At 45.2% G+C, this 19,140-nt stretch overlaps 1 protein-coding gene across 2 annotated transcripts in view; it reads left to right on the top strand.

Moving 5' to 3' along the window:
* The window catches only part of aars1 (alanyl-tRNA synthetase 1), a 73,785-nt gene extending 55,368 nt beyond the window's left edge, over positions 1-18,417 (top strand). For both annotated transcript variants that reach the window (XM_056281337.1, XM_056281338.1), the window contains exons 16-20: positions 6,276-6,384; positions 7,015-7,128; positions 7,275-7,481; positions 17,138-17,251; positions 17,461-18,417. In XM_056281337.1, the coding sequence (XP_056137312.1) occupies positions 6,276-6,384; positions 7,015-7,128; positions 7,275-7,481; positions 17,138-17,251; positions 17,461-17,640 (724 nt within the window). In that variant the 3' untranslated portion in view covers positions 17,641-18,417. The remainder of the gene's footprint in view (positions 1-6,275; positions 6,385-7,014; positions 7,129-7,274; positions 7,482-17,137; positions 17,252-17,460) is intronic.
* Positions 18,418-19,140: the final 723 nt, after the last annotated feature.

Here is a 19,140-nt window from a genome sequence, read left to right as displayed (position 1 = left end):
CTCTTCTCCACCCACTCCACCCTGCCTGCACTCTCTTCCACACTCCTTGTTACTTTGAACAGTTGACCCCAAGTATTTAAATTCATACGCCTTCATCACCTCTACTCCTTGCATCCTCGCCATTCTGCTGCCCTCCCTCTCATTCTTGTTCTTCTTTCGGCTTATTCCCTGTTTCTCAGGGGTCGCCACAGCGGATTTTACAGTTTCCATCGGTACCCTGTGAGGGCACAGCACCAATGGTGGCCGTTGTTAACCCAGACCTTAACCGATCTGGTATGGATCTCATTCACACATATGTATTCCGTCTTGCTCCTACTGACTATTCCTATTCCTGTTCGCTCCAGTGCATAATTCCACTTCTCCAGGCTCTTTTGTGTAGTTTTAGGTTGTTTTGGGCATCTGGCATGTTTTGGGTAGTCTTGGGTACTTTTAGGTTGTAATGTAAACTAGTGTTTACGTAAGCTAACTATTTGCTGGAGCTAAAGGTTTAACCCATGGTTTAACCTTGCTAATTTGGAGAAAAAAAACAAAAACACCACTTAATCAAGAATTGAGGCTAAAAGTTACATGATTAACAACTGATTATTAACACTAACACATCTGTCATAATTGCTATCTTGCCAGTGATGTTATGGGACACTCAGGAAAGACTCAGGCACAGACACAAAACTTGCTTCCAACTGACTTCAGAGTTTATTACAGGGGGCCAGCTGAGGTGACAACACACAGTGGAGGGAATTGGGCTGGGCTTCCTTGGGCTGGGGAAAACAGGACCAGGGGCAGAGACCATGGGTGGTGGAGAGGGACAGGCAGAGCAGAGATCTGGAGCAGGTGAAAATCTAGAGAACGGACCGGAGGCAGAGCAGGATGACTGCAGTGAAAAGGAGAATATCAGTCAATCAGCAGGTTCAAAAAATACAGACAAAAAACAGATTTGCAAGCAAGAGCTGGATGCAGTCCACTGATGGATCAGAGGCTACGATCTGGCAGGGTGGAAGTGGCAGTGCTGGTCTTTTATAGCAGGTTGGCTTGATTATGGAATGGGTTGCAGCTGGTGAGGCTCTGCTCACCTATGTCCACTCACACACAAACAGAGAGAGAGAGAGAGAGAGAGAGAGAGAGAGAGAGAGAGAGAGAGACTGACAGACACTCGGGGAGTGGCTCAGGTTAAGCAGCTTTTGAGGTGGAGGGTGTGGAAGGAGGGACAGATGTAACAGTACACCCCCCCTCCCTCTACGGGCGCCAGGTGGCGCCCGACTAGGCCTGCCCGGGTGCTGGGCATGAAACTCTCGGACGAGGGAAGCATCCAGGATGTGGCTGCGGGGAACCCAACGGCGCTCCTCAGGGCCATAAGCTTCCCAATCCACCAGATATAGCAATCCTCGACCCCTTATGCGCACATCCAACAGCCACCGGACAGTATAAGCAGGATGGTCATCAATAATCCGGGGTGGTGGAGGAGCTGCTGCTGGGGGGTATAAGGGACTGGAACGAACAGGTTTGATATGAGACACGTGGAAGGTGGGGTGGATGCAAAGGGAAGCAGGGAGTTTCAACCGGACTACAGAGGGATTAATGACACGGTCTATCTCAAATGGTCCTAGAAATCGTGGGGAAAGCTTAAGGGACTCCACTCTCAGTGGAATGTCCTGGAATGAGAGCCGTACCTTCTGGCCAGGGGTGTATATAGGTGCTGGAATACGGCGACGGTTGGCCTGGGTTTGGGCTCTGGTGGAGGATCTCAGGAGAGCTGCACGGGCTCTTTTCCAGGTGCAACGGCAACGGCGCAATTGGTCCTGAACAGAGGGAACTGTAACCTCATCTTCCTGGGCCGGGAATAATGGAGGTTTATAGCCAAGGCAGCATTCAAAGGGTGACATACCTGATGAGGTATTGGTGAGGGAATTGTGGGCATACTCCTCCCATGGAAGCTCTGAACTCCAGTGGGATGGGTTAGCAGACCATACACTGTAATGCCGCCTCCAGCTCCTGGTCTGGCCATTAGTCTGGGGACGAAAATCAGACAAGAGACTGACAGTGGCACCAAGAGCAGAACAGAAAGATTTCCAAACCTGGGAAATGAACTGGGGTCCTCGGTCGGACACTATATCAGAGGGTATGCCATGTAACCGGAATACCTGATTAACCAGAAGATCTGCAGTCTCCCTGGAAGATTGGAGTTTGGGTAGGGGAATGAAATGAGCAGATTTGGAAAACTGTCAATGATTGTGAGAATAACTGTATTACTGCTGGAAAGCGGAAGTCCAGTAACAAAGTCCAAGGCTATGTGGGACCAGGGACGGCTAGGCACTGGTAACCCGGAGGTTGGCCTGGTAGAAATCTTGTTTTGGGCGCAGACCGAGCAGGCAGCGACAAAGTCTCTGGTGTCCCTTTCCATGGTGGGCCACCAGAAGCGTCGACAGAGGAAGGTAAGTGTTCGATTGACTCCAGGATGACAGGTAAGTCTGGTCGAGTGCCCCCACTGGAGAACCTCAGAGCAGACAGAGTTAGGGACAAACAGTAGGTTAGGTGGACCGTTACCTGGATCAGCCTGATGTTGTTTGGCCTGGCGGACACGGAAATCAATTTCCCAGGTAACGGCAGCAATGACGCAGGAAGATGGCAGGATGGCATCTAGTTCTGAGCTGGTCTCCGCAGGGAATTGACGAGAGAGGGCATCAGGTTTGATGTTCCTAGAGCCGGGGCGATAGGTTAATGTAAAGTTGAACCTGCGAAAAACAGCCCACCTGGCTTGACGGGAGTTCATCCTGTCATGCTGTCTTCGTTCTGCCCTTGCTCCTGCCTTGTCTGTTCCTTCACCTGTTTCAGAGCCACCAGACCTGTCTTCGGTACCCGCAGTTTATCACGACTTAGCTCCTGTGTTCAGCAAACATCAGGCCCTGTCGTTACCTCCCTACCGGCCCTATGACTGTGCCATCGACCTTCAGCCAGGAGCTCTCCTTCCCAGCAGCCGGTTGTACAATCTCTGTCGCCCAGAACAACAGGCTATGGAGACGTACATCCAGGACTCCCTGGCTGCAGGTATCATCAGGCCTTCGTCCTCCCTGGTGGGTGCTGGATTCTTTTTTGTGGCAAAAACAAGATGGGACTTTGAGACAATGCATTGATTTCCGGGGTATGAACAATATCACCATTAAAAATAAATATCCCCTGCCACTCATCACCTCTTCTCCCCTCTCCATGGAGCAAAAGTGTTTTCCAAGCTTGACCTCCAGAATGCTTACCACCTTGTCCACATCAGAGAGGGGGATGCGTGGAAGACAGCCTTTAAGACACCTCTGGGCCATTTTTAATATCTGGTCATGCCATTCAGCCTTACTACCGCCCCCGCTGTCTTTCAGGCTTTGGTGAATGATGTGCTGAGAGACATGATCAGACGCTTCGTCTTTGTTTACTTAGATGATGTCCTCATCTACTCCCCCAACTTCGACACTCACCAGCTGCAAGTTCGTACTGTTATGGGACACTCAGGAAGGACTCAGGCGCAGACACAAAACTTGCTTCCAACTGACTTCAGAGTTTATTACAGGGGGCCAGCTAAGGCGACAAGGCACAGTGGAGGGAATTGGGGTGGGCTTCCTTGGGCTGGGGAAACAGGACTGGGGGCAGAGCAGAGATCAGGAGCAGGTGAAAATCTGGAGAACAGGGACCAGAGGCAGAGCAGGATGACTGCAGTGAAAAGGAGAATATCAGTCAATCAGCAGGTTCAAAAAATACTGACAAAAAACAGATTTGCGAGCAAGGGCTGGATGCAGTACACTGATGGATCAGAGGCTACGATCTGGCAGGGTGGAAGTGGCAGTGCTGGTCTTTTATAGCAGGTTGGCTTGATTATGGAATGGGTTGTAGCTGGTGAGGCTCTGCTCACCTATGTCCACTCACACACAAACACAGAGAGAGAGAGAGAGAGAGAGAGAGAGAGAGAGAGAGAGGGACTGACGCTCAGCAGCTTTTGAGGTGGAGGGTGTGGAAGGAGGGACAGATGTAACAAGTGATGTATAGAGAAAATCTTAATGTTTCAGTAAGTAACTGTCTGAAAAATGTTGGTATGCAAAAGCGCCTCTTGTATTATCTGTTGCACATCCTTTGTTTTGACCACAAATGTGCACTGGTTATGTTGCACCCCTGATAATAGAGCTGCTGTGTGTTATGTAGCTGTGCAGCCATGTTGCTTCATCTTAATTTTAGCCTACCATTTTCCTAACCTCCATCACTTTAATTACAAATGATAGTGTGAATTTTTTGGGCTTGGGTTGATGGGCCTTCTTTGTCAAGCAGTCAGTTGGACAGGAATTCACAAAAGTTAGTGAATTCAGAGAAAGTTTGTATTTTGCATTGCATTTTGAGACTTGAGAGATGGAGAACAACCACCACACACTCCTGTCCACTTTTAATACACATTCACCTGTGCTGTTCATATTAACATCCTACATGCCACAGAACTGACAGCCTCTTCTGGAAATTATTTACGTTGAGAAAACCACAGTCAGTACATGGATAACAACGAATTAACTGTCGTCTTATGTAGCGATGTAAATTTAAATGTTAATGTTTTGGATTAATCTTACATTTCAAAATTTTCAAATTAACAAAATATTCATTTTGACCACAAACTACTCCTTTAACTCCAAAAGCTAGATGCACAAGGCACTTTATTTACTTGACTGACTTGAAATAGTAACACGTCGAACAGCAGCCCATTTTCCATCATGAGTGACAACGACACTGCAATGGGAAATTTCGTTTTCAAAAATTTCCAGACAGATCCTCAGATAAAATCAAAATTTAATATGCACACTTAAATCACATGTTTGCTTCCCACAGGAGCTCTGCTGATCCAATATTTTCTGAACCAGAGATTTGAGCATAGAGTCAAAAAGGTGTGCTATTCATCAAGCTATACCAACAGACTTTAGCAGTGGCATGGTTGTCTTGCCAAATGGCTTATAGATGCAGACTTGTGCTTAGGAAATAGGCAATCAATGCTATCATTGCCCAGCACTCAAGTTAATTAAGAACTTTGTGCAAGGAACACAAGCAATCCAAGCTTTTTTAAGCTGTGGTGGTGATGCTGTACTCACAAATGCAGTAGTGGAAAAAATTAAGACCAAAATATGTAGCGTTTTTTTTTCCCCCTGTGAAAGTACCAGCACATTTGGTGGAAAGAATTAATCATATTTCGCTGGTTCGAATCCCCGTGTTACCTCCAGCTTGGTCAGGCGTCCCTATAGACACAATTGGCCATGTCTGCGGGTGGGAAGCCAGATGTGGGTATGTGTCCTGCTCGCTGCACTAGCACCTCCTCTGGTCGGTCGGGGCGCCTGTTCAGGGGGAGGGGGAACTGGGGGGGAATAGCGTGATCCTCTCACACACTACGTCCCCCTGGCAAAACTCCTCACTGTCAGGTGAAAAGAAGTGGCTGGCGACTCCACATGTATCGGAGGAGACGTGTGGTAGTCTGCAGCCCTTCCCGGATCGGCAGATGGGGTGGAGCAGCGACCGGGGCGGCTCAGAAGAGTGGGGTAATTAACCAGATATAATTGGGGAGAAAAATTCTAAATAAATAAATACATCATCTTTACATCAAGGGGGTGAAGTTTATACTTGTTGAAACAGGTGGCTGCAGAAAAGGTGGGAGAAGGTATATTGTTTGCCTCAAACTCTTAACATTTTTCCCTACTCTGGCTTTATTCTTCTGAAGCAACTAAAAACTTCAATGAAAATAGTCTATAGATACCTCATCTGGAAGAACTTTTGACATGAATTTGCATTACACTGCGCTCCTGCAATGTTTGTTTTTTTTTACAGACTGGTATCACTATATACAGAAGTTGGAAATCAAATAGTTATTTCAAAACATTTAAGACATGACAACAAAATATTATAACATATACTAAATTAAGATATGTTTAAAAATTGCACTTAACTGTGATTCGTCACAGCTGATCCAGTGGTAATATGAATTAAAATATTAAATCGTATGACAGCACTGGTTTTATGAGAATGTCATTGTATTCATGTCTGTAGCAGACTGATGAATCTGTCATTTCTGCTGCAGCTGTTTTTAATGATGATGCTGCACATTATTTTCGTTGCTTTTTTTTTTTTTTTTTTTTTTTTTTTGTATTTCCTATTCCTAGAGCTGTTAACTTTGTGATCTTGCCCCCTCTTCTCTTCGCATGCTTCTTCCTCCTCCTCTCATATCCTGAAATCTGTGGCTGTATCAGTAACTTGCTGTTGTTTCTTATCTCCAGCCACCTGCAGAATTCGAGCCATGCCACTCCGTTTGTAATTGTCTCCGAGGAAGCCATCGCTAAGGGCATCCGCCGCATCGTTGCTGTGACAGGTGCAGAAGCACAGAAGGTCAGAACTCATATGTTCCTTCCCTTGGTGCCCATACCTGTGCTTACACGACCAACCACACTCAAATCTACACACAAGATTTAGTCATACTTAAAGAAAACCCTTCTTTAATGGGTCATCAGTCAATGACTTAATGTCTTCCTTCCCCAAATGAAGTGATTATCTTCTGAATAAAAAGAAAGCAGGACATAATGATCCTTTCTGCTCACTATCAATAAAACAGAAATGCTTAAAATTATATTTTCATGAGCCTGGATCTTAGGAACAGACTAAATGTCTTATTTTGGCCCTTGGCAAGAAAAAGTTGGGAACCCTGTGGTATGGTAATGCAACAGCTGATGAAAGTTTAATGAAGCTTGTTTAACTTGCTGTGTACTTTGGAGCGAAGAAGGAACATGCTGCATTTATCACCTCTACTTTCCAAGCTCAGACGAAAGAGAATTAATTAATTGGTACTATTTTTAGTCAACAGTTGCTATTTGATTGCAGTTGTGCCACCCTGTTTCTTCCTCCCTTCTACACCTCATTCCCCTGCCTTCTGCTCCCCCTCCCCCCAAAAGCCCTTCCCTCTTGATAGTTACTTCTTCATTTCTCCTCTTCCCTTTTCACTCCCCACGTCTCTCCCTCCAGGCCCAGCGGAAAGCTGATGCTCTTTCTCAGTCTCTGTCTGCTCTGGGAGAGAAGGTGAAGGCGCAGATGGCCCCCAACAAGGATGTACAGAAGGAGATCGCTGACATGACTGAGGTGTGTGTGTGTGGGTGTGTGTGGGTGTGGTGTGTGTGTGTTGGAGGGGGGATGGATTGAATTGCAATTTCCAGAACAATAACTTCTCTAACAGCTCTATACTGTCAGTTGTCTCAAGTCACAAAAATATGCATGTATGTGTGTAGTCCTTAGGTACAGCAGTTATTTCTCAGTGGCAGAAGGATGAGATGAGAGAAGCTCTAAAGGGGCTGAAGAAGACCATGGATGACTTGGACCGTGCTAGCAAAGCTGATGTACAGAAGAGAGTCCTGGAAAAGACTAAGGAGATGATTGACAGCAGTCCCAATCAGCCGCTTTTGATCATGGAGATGGAGAGTGGAGCCTCTGCCAAGGTGAGAACTACCATAGAATACTCCATAAGACCATATAGGAGATACGATAGTTGTCTCCAAAGTATTAGCCGCTGGGCATAAGTGTCCCTTCTGTTTTCATTTATCATTTCAATTAAATTAAGTCTGACACACTGCTCCTCAGCAAAGCTTGGTTTGCTCAGATGTAATTTTGGGAGGGTTGAAATGTCCTTACTTATGCAAATTAGAATGTATTTTAGTACATTAAAAGCAACATGTTAATTTTTCATGTACGAGAATTACAATGAAATATTGAGAAGGCTGGATAGCCGGCATCCAGTTGTAAAAGAGTTGCCGGTACAGTACTTTGAGGTGAGATAACAGTGCCTAATATTGCCACAGAGTATTGCCAATCAAGTTTTCATGCTGCCCTGCTACAGGGAAGGGTATTGGAAATAAAATTACATTTATCATGACAAAAACATTTATCCAGCTAAAAAGTCAGTGCAACAGGTGAAATAATGTAGTACAATACTGTGATACAAAATCATAAATATACATTTTAACAGCTGTGGACCTATATTCCTGGTCCTAAGCATCCTGCTTCAGAAGAGATTTAAAATACAAGTGGTATGGGGCCGCTCTGGTGGCCGAGCGGAATAAACCGCCGTTCTTGCAATCCGCTCGTCATGTGGCTGGGAGGTTCGTATCTCAGACTCGCCGTAACCGGTCACGGCCAGAGCGTCCACGGGGTAAGGCATTCATTAGGCCACCCTTACCCGAGGGATAGTAGGTGTAGATCGGTGTAGTGTTCGGGGACTCGTCGTTCTCCAGCGACCCCTCTGGCCCACCCAGGCACCTGGAGCCAAGCAACTGAAAGCATTCTCCCTACGCCTCCTTCACGGCCTGAAGGTGATGCAAGCCATGCGAGGCTTCAGTGTGTAAAATAGCGAGAGCAGCAACACGAGTTTGAAGGAAGCTGGTGTTACACCTATCTCCTTCCTGTGGAAACGTGAGCCAGGGGAGTTATTCGACAAGAATTCCGGCCATATGCCATTGGGTTAATCTGGTGGGATAAGGGGAAAAACTAGAAATTAAAAAAAAAATACAAGTGGTATGAAAGTGCTCTGTCAGTGTTCCTAAAGGAAACATTGCCCTAGCATGCCTAGTTTTGTGTACGTGTGTGTGTGAGAGAGAGAGAACTGATTCTGTTGCTCAGTAGTTTAGTAGTTTTGTGGAGGAAGAGAGACGTTAGCAAGGCATGATGACAGCGGTAGATGGCACTACCTGCCCAACTTGTTGAGAAGTAGGGTGCTCAAACTGAAATATGGCAGCACTTTGCCTACAAAGCCAATGATACTGGTGAACCAGAGGACATTACAACACCCGTTTGCAAAAGACATTTGAAAGTCTCTTGCCAAGGGAGGCAACACATCAAATCCAGCAAAGCATCTGTGGACAAGAAGGTATTCTAATGCTTTAAGAAGTGTACAGTGCAAAAAGTGCTCCTGTGCGAGTTAATTCGGACCCTTTTTTCTGCTCTTATTTTAACAAATACAAACTGGTTAACTTTCAGTATAAACAGTATAAAATAAATATAACAGTATAAACACAAACACATACTGGTTCAAGCATAATCCTTGTGATACTGTAGAATTCATGGGCAAACTGATAAATTCACGAGTTACAGAGCCCCCCACATTTATTACATACCATATTCACGAGTTTTCGTCTTTCAATCCCTATAGAAACCTGAATCTAACAAGATTCAAAAAAAGGACTGGTTGTTAAAATCCCTAGTGTTTGCACTGCAACAGATTCAGTGGAGATCAAACTGGAGATGTCTGCCAAGGTGACATTGCCACCACCAGGACACATCATCAGTTGTGTACCTCAGCATCACAGGGTGTTTCGGCCTTTTATCACAAGACACCCTCCGCTGAGGCAGGCCCACCACAGGTTGATCGGTCCTGGGTGTGTGACCTGTGGTTAGCTGTTCACCCTGGCAGCCCAGACGGCGTCTCTCCTTTTGAGCCAGATCCAGTGGCTAGTCCTCTCAGCAGTGTTGGCTAGCTCTTTGATCACTCTCCTGTGGGCCTGCCCCCTGACTCCTAGTTCCCTCAGGAGTTTTGCTGTGGAGCTGGCAACAAAGCCCCTACAACCCACCTCCACAGGGCGCACCTTCACCTTCCAGCCTCTGTCCTCTGCTTCGGCTGCTAGGTTGGCGTACCGCAGCTTCTTACGCTCGTACGCTTCATCGACTGCATCCTCCCAGGGGACTGTGAGCTCAATGATGTAAGCGAGCTGGTTAGCGTTGGACCAGAGGACGAGGTCTGGTCGCAAGGTGGTTGTTGCGATCTCTGTCGGGAAGATGAGCTTCTGGCCTAAGTCCACTCGCATTTCCCAATCCCTGGCTGAGTTTAGTGAGCCTAAGTTGGGAAGTGAAGGGTTGGCCTTCCGTTTATCCCCCTCTCGAATGAAAGCTGGGAAACGCCGGGGCCCTTCCTGGTTGTTGAAGGGTTGGGCATTGATGGGATCCCTCTTGCAATCGAGTTCAGCTGCCAAGCACCTGAGCACCTGATTGTGTCGCCAGGTGTATCTGCCTTGGGTAAGGCTGGTCTTGCAGCCAACCAAGATATGCTTGAGGGTTGCTGGGGCTGTACACAGGGAGCAAGATGGATTCTCTCCAAACCAGAGATTTAGATTTATGGGAGAGGGCAGGACATCATATGTGGCCTTGATGATGAAACTCAGCCTGTTTGATTCCATGCTCCAGAGCTCACTCCATGTGAGTTTCCTCTTTTCAACACCCTCCCACCTCATCCAGCGACCCTGTTTGGCTTGTGCTACGGCTTTAGCACATCTGGCTGCTTCTTCCTGTCGGCGGACCTCCTCAACCACCATAGTTCGCCGTTCGGTAGTAGTCGCCTTTTGCCAGGTAGGTGTTTTTATTCCCAGGCCAAGGCCGCCTCTGCCTTGTTGAACATGGCCTACTACGTCTCGGTGGCGGAGGGCAGATTTCGCCTCCAGTACAGCTGCAGCCGGGGTCCATTTCTTCCCTGTTGCTAGGGTTGGAGCAACTCCTCTCACTATTGGGTCTCGGGATTCTGTGAGGGACATGTCCAGCCTCACTTTGGCACATTTGAATTCCTCAACCGGGCTGGAAATTGGCAGTGCGAGGGCTCCATTGCCGTAGAGTCCAACACTGCTGAGGCACCTTGGCAGTCCAAGCCACTTCCTCACCTGCGAGTTCACTAGCCTCTCCAAGCGATTGGCATGAGATAGTGAGACTTCGTACATAGTTATTGGCCACATGAGTTGGGGTAGCAGCCCAAACTGAAAGCACCAAAGCTTCAACTTCCCGGGCAGTGCAGTGTTGTTGATTTGCCTGAGGCCACTGATTGTATCCTGGCGAAGTTGCTCCAGTTGCTGGGTGTCTTTGAGGTCTGCATTGTACCACCGTCCAAGGCTCTTGATGGGCTTCTCCCGGACCGTGGGGATTGGTTGATCACTAATGCAGAACCGTTCATCTACTAGTTGGCCTTTGACAATGGAGATGCTGCGAGATTTGCTTGGTTTAAACTCCATTCGTGCCCACTTGATGTTCTCCTGGAGTTTCTGCAGCAGGCGCCTGGTGCATGGTTTTGTTGTTGCTATGGTGGTCAAGTCATCCATGTACGCCCGGATTGGTGGAAGACGCAGGCCATTCCTGGACCTTTCGCCTCCAACCACCCATCGCGATGCACGGACGACGAGCTCCATTGCCATGATGAATGCCAGGGGGGAAATAGTGCAGCCCGCCATAATGCCTATTTCCAGATGTTGCCAAGTGGTGGTGGTGTTCTGTGTTGTGACACAGAACTGGAGATCCTGAAAATAGGTCTTGACCAACTCCGTGATATTTTTGGGGACATGGAAAAAATCAAACGCCGTCCACAGGATCTTGTGAGGAACTGATCCAAAAGCGTTGGCAAGGTCTAAGAAAACCACGTGCAGGTCTCTCCGTTCTTTCTTGGCAGCTTGTATCTGGTGCCAGATGATATTAGCATGCTCCAGACATCCTGAGAAGCCATGGATCCTGGCTTTGTGCACTGATGTATCAACAAAGTTGTTTCTTTGCAGGAATGTGGAGAGCCTTTGGGCAATCACACTAAAAAATATCTTTCCCTCTACATTAAGAAGGCTGATTTGGCGAAACTGGCTGATGCAGGAAGAGTTCTTTTCCTTGGGGATCAGAATGCCTCCTGCTCTTCGCCATGCCCTGGGTATGACTCTTTTCTGCCATGCCACTTTCATCAGCTTCCAGAGGTATTTCAGGACTCCATGAGTGTTCTTATAGAGTCTATACTGGATACCATTGGGCCCAGGAGCTGACATCGATCTTGCCTGCTTTACCGTCCTCTCCACCTCGCTCCATGTGGGGGGTCTTGTGTCCATATGGTGGTCAGGTGGGTGAATTGGTGGCATGTCATCCGGGATGGTGACTGGCTCATGTCTCCGGACATCAGAGTAGGTCTTCTTTAGGTGCTCTTCCAGATCTCGTATGGGGACTCCAAGGCTCCCATTTTTCTTGCTGTCAAAAAGGCTCTTGACAAAGCTGTAAGGGTTGCTGTAGAAACGGGTCCTAGCCCGTTCTTTCCTCTTATGCTGTCGTCTGAGGTGTTCTGCTCTTCGCAGCTTTGTCAAATGCTGCTTTATTTCAGCCTGCAGTGCGTCAAGCCCAACCCTCTCTCCCTCTGTGGCCTTCCTCCACTGCTTCCTCAGTTGTCTTCTCTCCTTCACCAACCTGTCAATTTCCCGCTGTCTCCTGGATTTGGGCTGAGTTGAAGGGTCTTTCTGCCTACTGGGTATCTTCTCCTTGACTCCAAATCTCTCTACGCCATAGCTGTAAATGATGGCTCCCATGTTCTCCAGTTTTCTTTCAACTGTTCCCTTTTGACCTTCTAGTAAGAGGACAAGGTCAGAGTTGATGGTCTCCCACTCAATCTTCTGGCTGGACTTGGGCCACAGGATTTGAGGTTTTCTTCCTTCCATCTTCCTCTCTGCTGCTGGCTGTGGCTGGCCGGGCTCCAGACCGGAGTCCACTGGAGGGTCTATGCAACATTGCGCTTCGTCTGGGGTGCTGATACCCTGAGGACTGTGGGGGTTCTCCTGCCTCCGGGCTTCACTCGACTGATTTGGCCTACTTCTTAAGAAGTATTGGTCAATGCGAGGCCCCTTACCGAGCTCACTAAGGCACTTCTTTTTGCCTTGATGGATCTTAAGACCCTTCACTGATGTAACCTTTGACCAGCCACAGATGCAGCTGTGCAGCTTTTGTCCTGCCAGTGCTGATGATCCATCGGTTGCAGTGCTGGTCATCCGACTTGTTGTCAAATCCTTTCCTTGTTCCGTTACCGTGTGATCCACCTGTGAGTCATCTTGCGCCCCCGCTCTCGCAGACTCTGGGGGTATTCTTCTCCTTAAAGTTTGCAATGCCCTTGCATCTTAAGTGAGCCAGTCCTTCTTTTAAAATGTGTTTGAGATGCAAAGAAAACACAATATAAACACTCAAAACACTGTACATTTTGCAAAAAGATGCCAAAAAGCTGAACTGCTAAGTTTATTTGCATGGATTAGGTTCATATTTATATATATATACATATATATGTATATATAAAATCCAGTGAGTCAAGTAAATTCTTTATGAGACAGTACAAGCCTATATACGTGTATATATATATAGATAGATAGATAGATAGATAGATAGATAGATAGATAGATAGATAGATAGATAGATAGATAGATAGATAGATAGATAGATATACACACACACACACACATATACACTACCGTTCAAAAGTTTGGGATCACCCAAACAATTTTGTGTTTTCCATGAAAAGTCAAACTTATTCACCACCATATGTTGTGAAATGAATAGAAAATAGAGTCAAGACATTGACAAGGTTAGAAATAATGATTTGTATTTGAAATAAGATTTTTTTTTTACATCAAACTTTGCTTTCGTCAAAGAATCCTCCATTTGCAGCAATTACAGCATTGCAGACCCTTGGCATTCTAGCTGTTAATTTGTTGAGGTAATCTGGAGAAATTGCACCCCACGCTTCCAGAAGCAGCTCCCACAAGTTGGATTGGTTGGATGGGCACTTCTTGCGTACCATACGGTCAAGCTGCTCCCACAACAGCTCAATGGGGTTCAGATCTGGTGACTGCGCTGGCCACTCCATTACCGATAGAATACCAGCTGCCTGCTTCTGCTCTAAATAGTTCTTGCACAATTTGGAGGTGTGTTTAGGGTCATTGTCCTGTTGTAGGGTGAAATTGGCTCCAATCAAGCGCTGTCCACTGGGTATGGCATGGCGTTGCAAAATGGAGTGATAGCCTTCCTTATTCAGAATCCCTTTTACCCTGTACAAATCTCCCACCTTACCAGCACCAAAGCAACCCCAGACCATCACATTACCTCCACCATGCTTAACAGATGGCGTCAGGCATTCTTCCAGCATCTTTTCATTTGTTCTGCGTCTCACAAACGTTCTTCTTTGTGATCCAAACACCTCAAACTTGGATTCATCCGTCCACAACACTTTTTTCCAGTCTTCCTCTGTCCGATGTCTGTGTTCTTTTGCCCATCTTAATCTTTTTCTTGTATTGGTCAGTCTCAGATATGGCTTTTTCTTTGCCACTCTGCCCTGAAGCCCAGAATCCCGCAGCCGCCTCTTCACTGTAGATGTTGACACTGGTGTTTTGCGGGTACTATTTAATGAAGATGCCAGTTGGGGACCTGTGAGGCGTCTGTTTCTCAAACTAGAGACTCTAATGTACTTATCTTCTTGCTCAGTTGTGCAACGCGGCCTCCCACTTCTTTTTCTACTCTGGTTAGAGCCTGTTTGTGCTGTCCTCTGAAGGGAGTAGTACACACCGGTGTAGGAAATCTTCAATTTCTTAGCAATTTCTCGCATGGAATAGCCTTCATTTCTAAGAACAAGAATAGACTGTCGAGTTTCAGATGAAAGTTCTCTTTTTCTGGCCATTTTGAGCGTTTAATTGACCCCACAAATGTGATGCTCCAGAAACTCAATCTGCTCAAAGGAAGGTCAGTTTTGTAGCTTCTGTAACGAGCTAAACTGTTTTCGGATGTGTGAACATGATTGCACAAGGGGTTTCTAATCATCAATTAGCCTTCTGAGCCAATGAGCAAACACATTGTACCATTAGAACACTGGAGTGATAGTTGCTTGAAATGGGCCTCTATACACCTATGTAGATATTGCACCAAAAACCAGACATTTGCAGCTAGAATAGTCATTTACCACATTAGCAATGTATAGAGTGTATTTCTTTAAAGTTAAGACTAGTTTAAAGTTATCTTCATTGAACAGTACAGTGCTTTTCCTTCAAAAATATGGACATTTCAATGTGATCCCAAACTTTTGAACGGTAGTGTATGCTGTTTGGAAAAATTGATTCAGAAATCTGTTACAGCAGCTTGATAGGTATTGTGTATTATGATGTGCCAGGGGGAAAACACCTGGATACGAAGACTACAACAATACTATGATCATACATACTAAAATGACTTGAGAAGAAGCAAGGCAAGGCTATTTTATTTGTGCAGCACATTTCATACACTAGGGCTATTCAAAGTGCTTTACAGAGTGACAAAATTACAAAGGTAAAAGGTATACAATTTTTACAATAAAAAATCTTGTAAAAGTACAGACAAAAAATACAAAGGATAAAAGACTTAAAAGTAAACTAATTAAGCTAAAGGCTATTTAGCTAAAAAGATGTTACAGGGCAACGCAAGCAGTACAAAATAGGAATGTTTTTAACTTTGATTTAAAAGTGGTCAGGGTCGGAGCTTGTCTGCTGTCATCTGGGAAGTTATTCCAGGTCTGTGTAGCAAGATAATAAAACGCTACCTTACCATGTTTTGCTGTAACTCTTGGGACATTCAGTAGGCTATCCCCAGATGACCTAAGGGTCCTAGAACGTTCATATGACACAAACATGTCAGAGATGTATTTGGGCCCAGAGCCACAAAGTGGTTTATAGACAAGGAGCAATACTTTGAAATCAATTCTCTGAGTGACTGGTAACCAGTGTAAGGATTTTAGGACTGGTGTAACGTGATCATATTTTCTAGTCTTCGTTAGGACCCTAGTAGCAGCATTCTGAATAAGTTGGAGTTGCCGAATAGCTTTTTTTTTTTTTTTTTTTTTTTTTACAAACCTGTGGACAGACCGTTGCAGTAATCTAATCTACTGGGAATGAAGGCATGGATAAGCCTTTCTAGATCTTGTTTGGACATTACGTCTCTGACTCTAGCAATATTTTTTAAGTGGTAGTAGGCTGACGAGGTTACCGATTTGATGTGGCTATAAAAATTTAAATCTGAGTCCAGGATAATGCCAAGCTTTCTTGCTTGACTCTTAGTTATGAGTGACAGGGACTGAAGATGAGAGCTGACATTCTGTCATTCTTTCAGTGCTCCAAAGACAATTATCTCGGTCTTGTCCCTATTTAGTTGGAGAAAATTTTGACGCATCCAGTCACTGATTTGTTCAATGCAATGACACAGAGATTCAATAGGTCCATAGTCACCTGGTGTCAGTGATATATAAATTTGCATGTCATCTGCATAATTATGGTAGAATACTTTATTGTTTTGTAGGATTTGGCCTAAAGGAAGCATATACAGATTAAACAAAAGAGGACCTAAAATGGACCCCTGTGGATCCCCGCAAGTCATGGCCATCTACTCAGACAAGAGAGCATAAAACTTTGAGTGTTGAAACAGACCACATTATTTTAAGGTATAAATTAGTGCTGTACAATTTGGTGAAAAAGTCATATTTAGATTATTGTGGACAATATTGCGATCGCGATATAATATACATTATACATATACAAACAATACAAAATTGTCGTGTTGCTGTGACATGCACCGACTTTCATTCTGCATGTTTTACACAGTACCTATCTCTGATCAATATCGCTGAGCTTGAATCCAAAATATCGCCATATAACAGAGGTCATGTTTTTTGTTTTTTGTGGCCACCAGTTCATCAGCGTTAACCTGCTCGTTGTCATTGGTAACCATTATTTCCTTCTTTCTGGTCTGCACACAACACACCGGATAGTCATGTGACCGCAGACTGCACATGCTTCACTGCCTAAACAGAGACTGATTGGTCATCTCTTAATTATGGGCGTAGACATTCAGACTGCACACAAACAGACATTCACACACACACACATTTTATTATTTCATTAAATCGCAGCCTTTTGCAGTTACATAATTGCACAGGCTGACATCGCGATTGCGATTAATCATGCGGCACTATTATATATTGATAGGCAAAATAGTCCAGCCATGTCATGAATACATTTATGTTTTACTTTTCTGTATCAAATATTTTGTTGATAAATATGAAAAACAAAAATTAAGTTGCGTTTCATCTTATGAGAAATTCTTGGCTATCACAGATTTACTGCATTGTTGAGTTGGGGTTGATGTCGAAGTACCAAAGCGTTGTTATGGAAGTCGAAATTGTGGTATCAAAACAGTAGTAATGGGAAGGAACAAGCTCTTTAACCTTGGGATATCCACAACGGGGATTAGAAATCTTGCCTCTCCTAACTAACCTTCCTTTCCCCTTCTCTCTTCTCTCCTCCATCTTTGTCTCTTCTAGGCTCTAAATGAGTCTCTGAAGCTGCTGAAGACCCACTCCCCGCAGACCGCTGCCATGCTCTTCACCGTAGACCTTGATGCTGGCAAGATAATCTGCCTATGCCAGGTCCCACAGGTAACACACACAAGCACACACACACACACAGTCTTGGAGTGAAATGTTACACGTGTTAATGTACCATCTGCTGTTTCAGGTCACAAGCTCAGGCACTTTAATTTTATGTCATTCTTCTTTGTTATTTCCTCATTCTGTCTTTTCTTCTCGTAACCAACCCGCACTATCTTCTCTTCCCTTCTTTTATGTCTCCTATTTCTCTTACCAAGGATGTGGCTAACCGGGGTTTGAAAGCCAGTGAGTGGGTCCAAGACCTGTGCCCAGTACTGGACGGTAAAGGAGGTGGAAAGGACATGTCGGCTCAGGCCACCGGCAGGAACACACAGTGCCTGCAGGATGCGCTACAAATGGCCAACGAGTTTGCAAGGCTCAAACTGGGCGAGAACTAGAGGGGGTGTGGCCGGTAGAGAGAGAGTTGGGCGGGTGGGTGAATGGATGGGTGGATGGAGGAGTCTTAGCAGGGTAAACTTGAGCTGAGAATGAATGCACGGGGAAGTCGGGGTGGAATGGATGTGATGTGAGGGAGAGGAGGATGAATGACAGAGGATGAAGAGTAGGCTGGTTAGGAATATACTCAGGGAGGTCTTCCAAACCATCAAATTTGCTTCCGTCCAAAATCAGTCTCATTTTCCAGAAAGTTGTTCATTTCTCTTTCCTCACCTTCTCTCTTCCTGTCCTTTTACATTACCAGGCTGATCCTAGTTTGACCGGGTGAGAGGAGTATCTCCGGTGTTTCCCCTCTTGCCACAGAGAAATGTGACCTCTGAAACTCAGCCTAATGATGAATGGGCCGATGACAAATTTATAGTGTTGGATGAGGGTGTTTTCACTCGTCTCAGTAAAGCGCTTCTTTCTTGAAATGAGACAAGCTAACACCCATAAAGACTTCCTCTCATCCAGTTGTTAAAGAAGGGACCCCACAACAAAGACAGATGGTTAGAGGATTGCTTAGTAGCATATCGCTTTGATCTCCCTCACTCCACAATTGCATGTTTGCATGCAGACAGATGGGATGAGGGATACGTGCTTGATGTTCCTAAACGCAGCCTCTCTAGGTTCCTTCAAACCTGTGTAACTAGAGAAATATTTTATGATAAACCTAAAAGCTATGAGTATGGACTCATCTGCTTTGTACCTTGTTCTCTCTCTTTCTTGGTGCCCGTCCCTCTCATTTCCTATTTTCGTAACTCCTCCGTTAGTCTCATCTCACTAAAACCATGGTCATTCAAAAACAAACCCCAGGACTGTAAGGTTTTCATGGCTGTATTCAAAACGTTTAATAATTAGCCTTTTGGCTCCCGATGCTGCTATTGCTTGACCTCCTTTACAGACACAAGAGGCAGGATAGCGAGATAGGGGAAAAATTGAGTGGAGGACAAACTTTTAGAAGGTCATATTAAGCCTGGCTCTGAGGTAATGACAAGGATGAAATGTAAGCCATTTGATATGTCAGATGGATAACTTACCCTTGCCATTTATCAGTAATTCCACTGATGCTGCTCCTATTCCTCCAAGATCTGTACAACCCATCTCCGTGTCAAAGGGATTGTGTTTTGAATTTTGGTGGGCTGGGATTTCTCTAAATGTCTACGCAAAAGGCCATGATCCCTACTGTGAACAGTTGCACAGGGACTTGTAAATGCTTATTTGTGTGAGAGCCTCTAGCTGTATCATAGTTGTATCGTCCAAATGAGATGCCATTACCTCTTATGTAACAAGTCAGTGTTATTAATGTGGTGAATTGGTAATCCATTGATTGAATAAAATTAACAAAAACTTGTCCAATTAATTAACTTGTCATTTCTTTATTTTAACCCTTCTTGCAATGCACTAGTTGCTGCAGAGCATGCTTCGTCAGTGTAGTTGTCCCATGTCATACAAAATCTAAT

The sequence above is a fragment of the Lampris incognitus genome, chromosome 6, assembly GCF_029633865.1.
Source record: "Lampris incognitus isolate fLamInc1 chromosome 6, fLamInc1.hap2, whole genome shotgun sequence".
Lineage (NCBI taxonomy): Eukaryota > Metazoa > Chordata > Actinopteri > Lampriformes > Lampridae > Lampris > Lampris incognitus.
The sequence above is the reverse complement of the archived record's forward strand: the minus strand, read 5'-3'. Positions and strand labels throughout refer to the sequence as shown.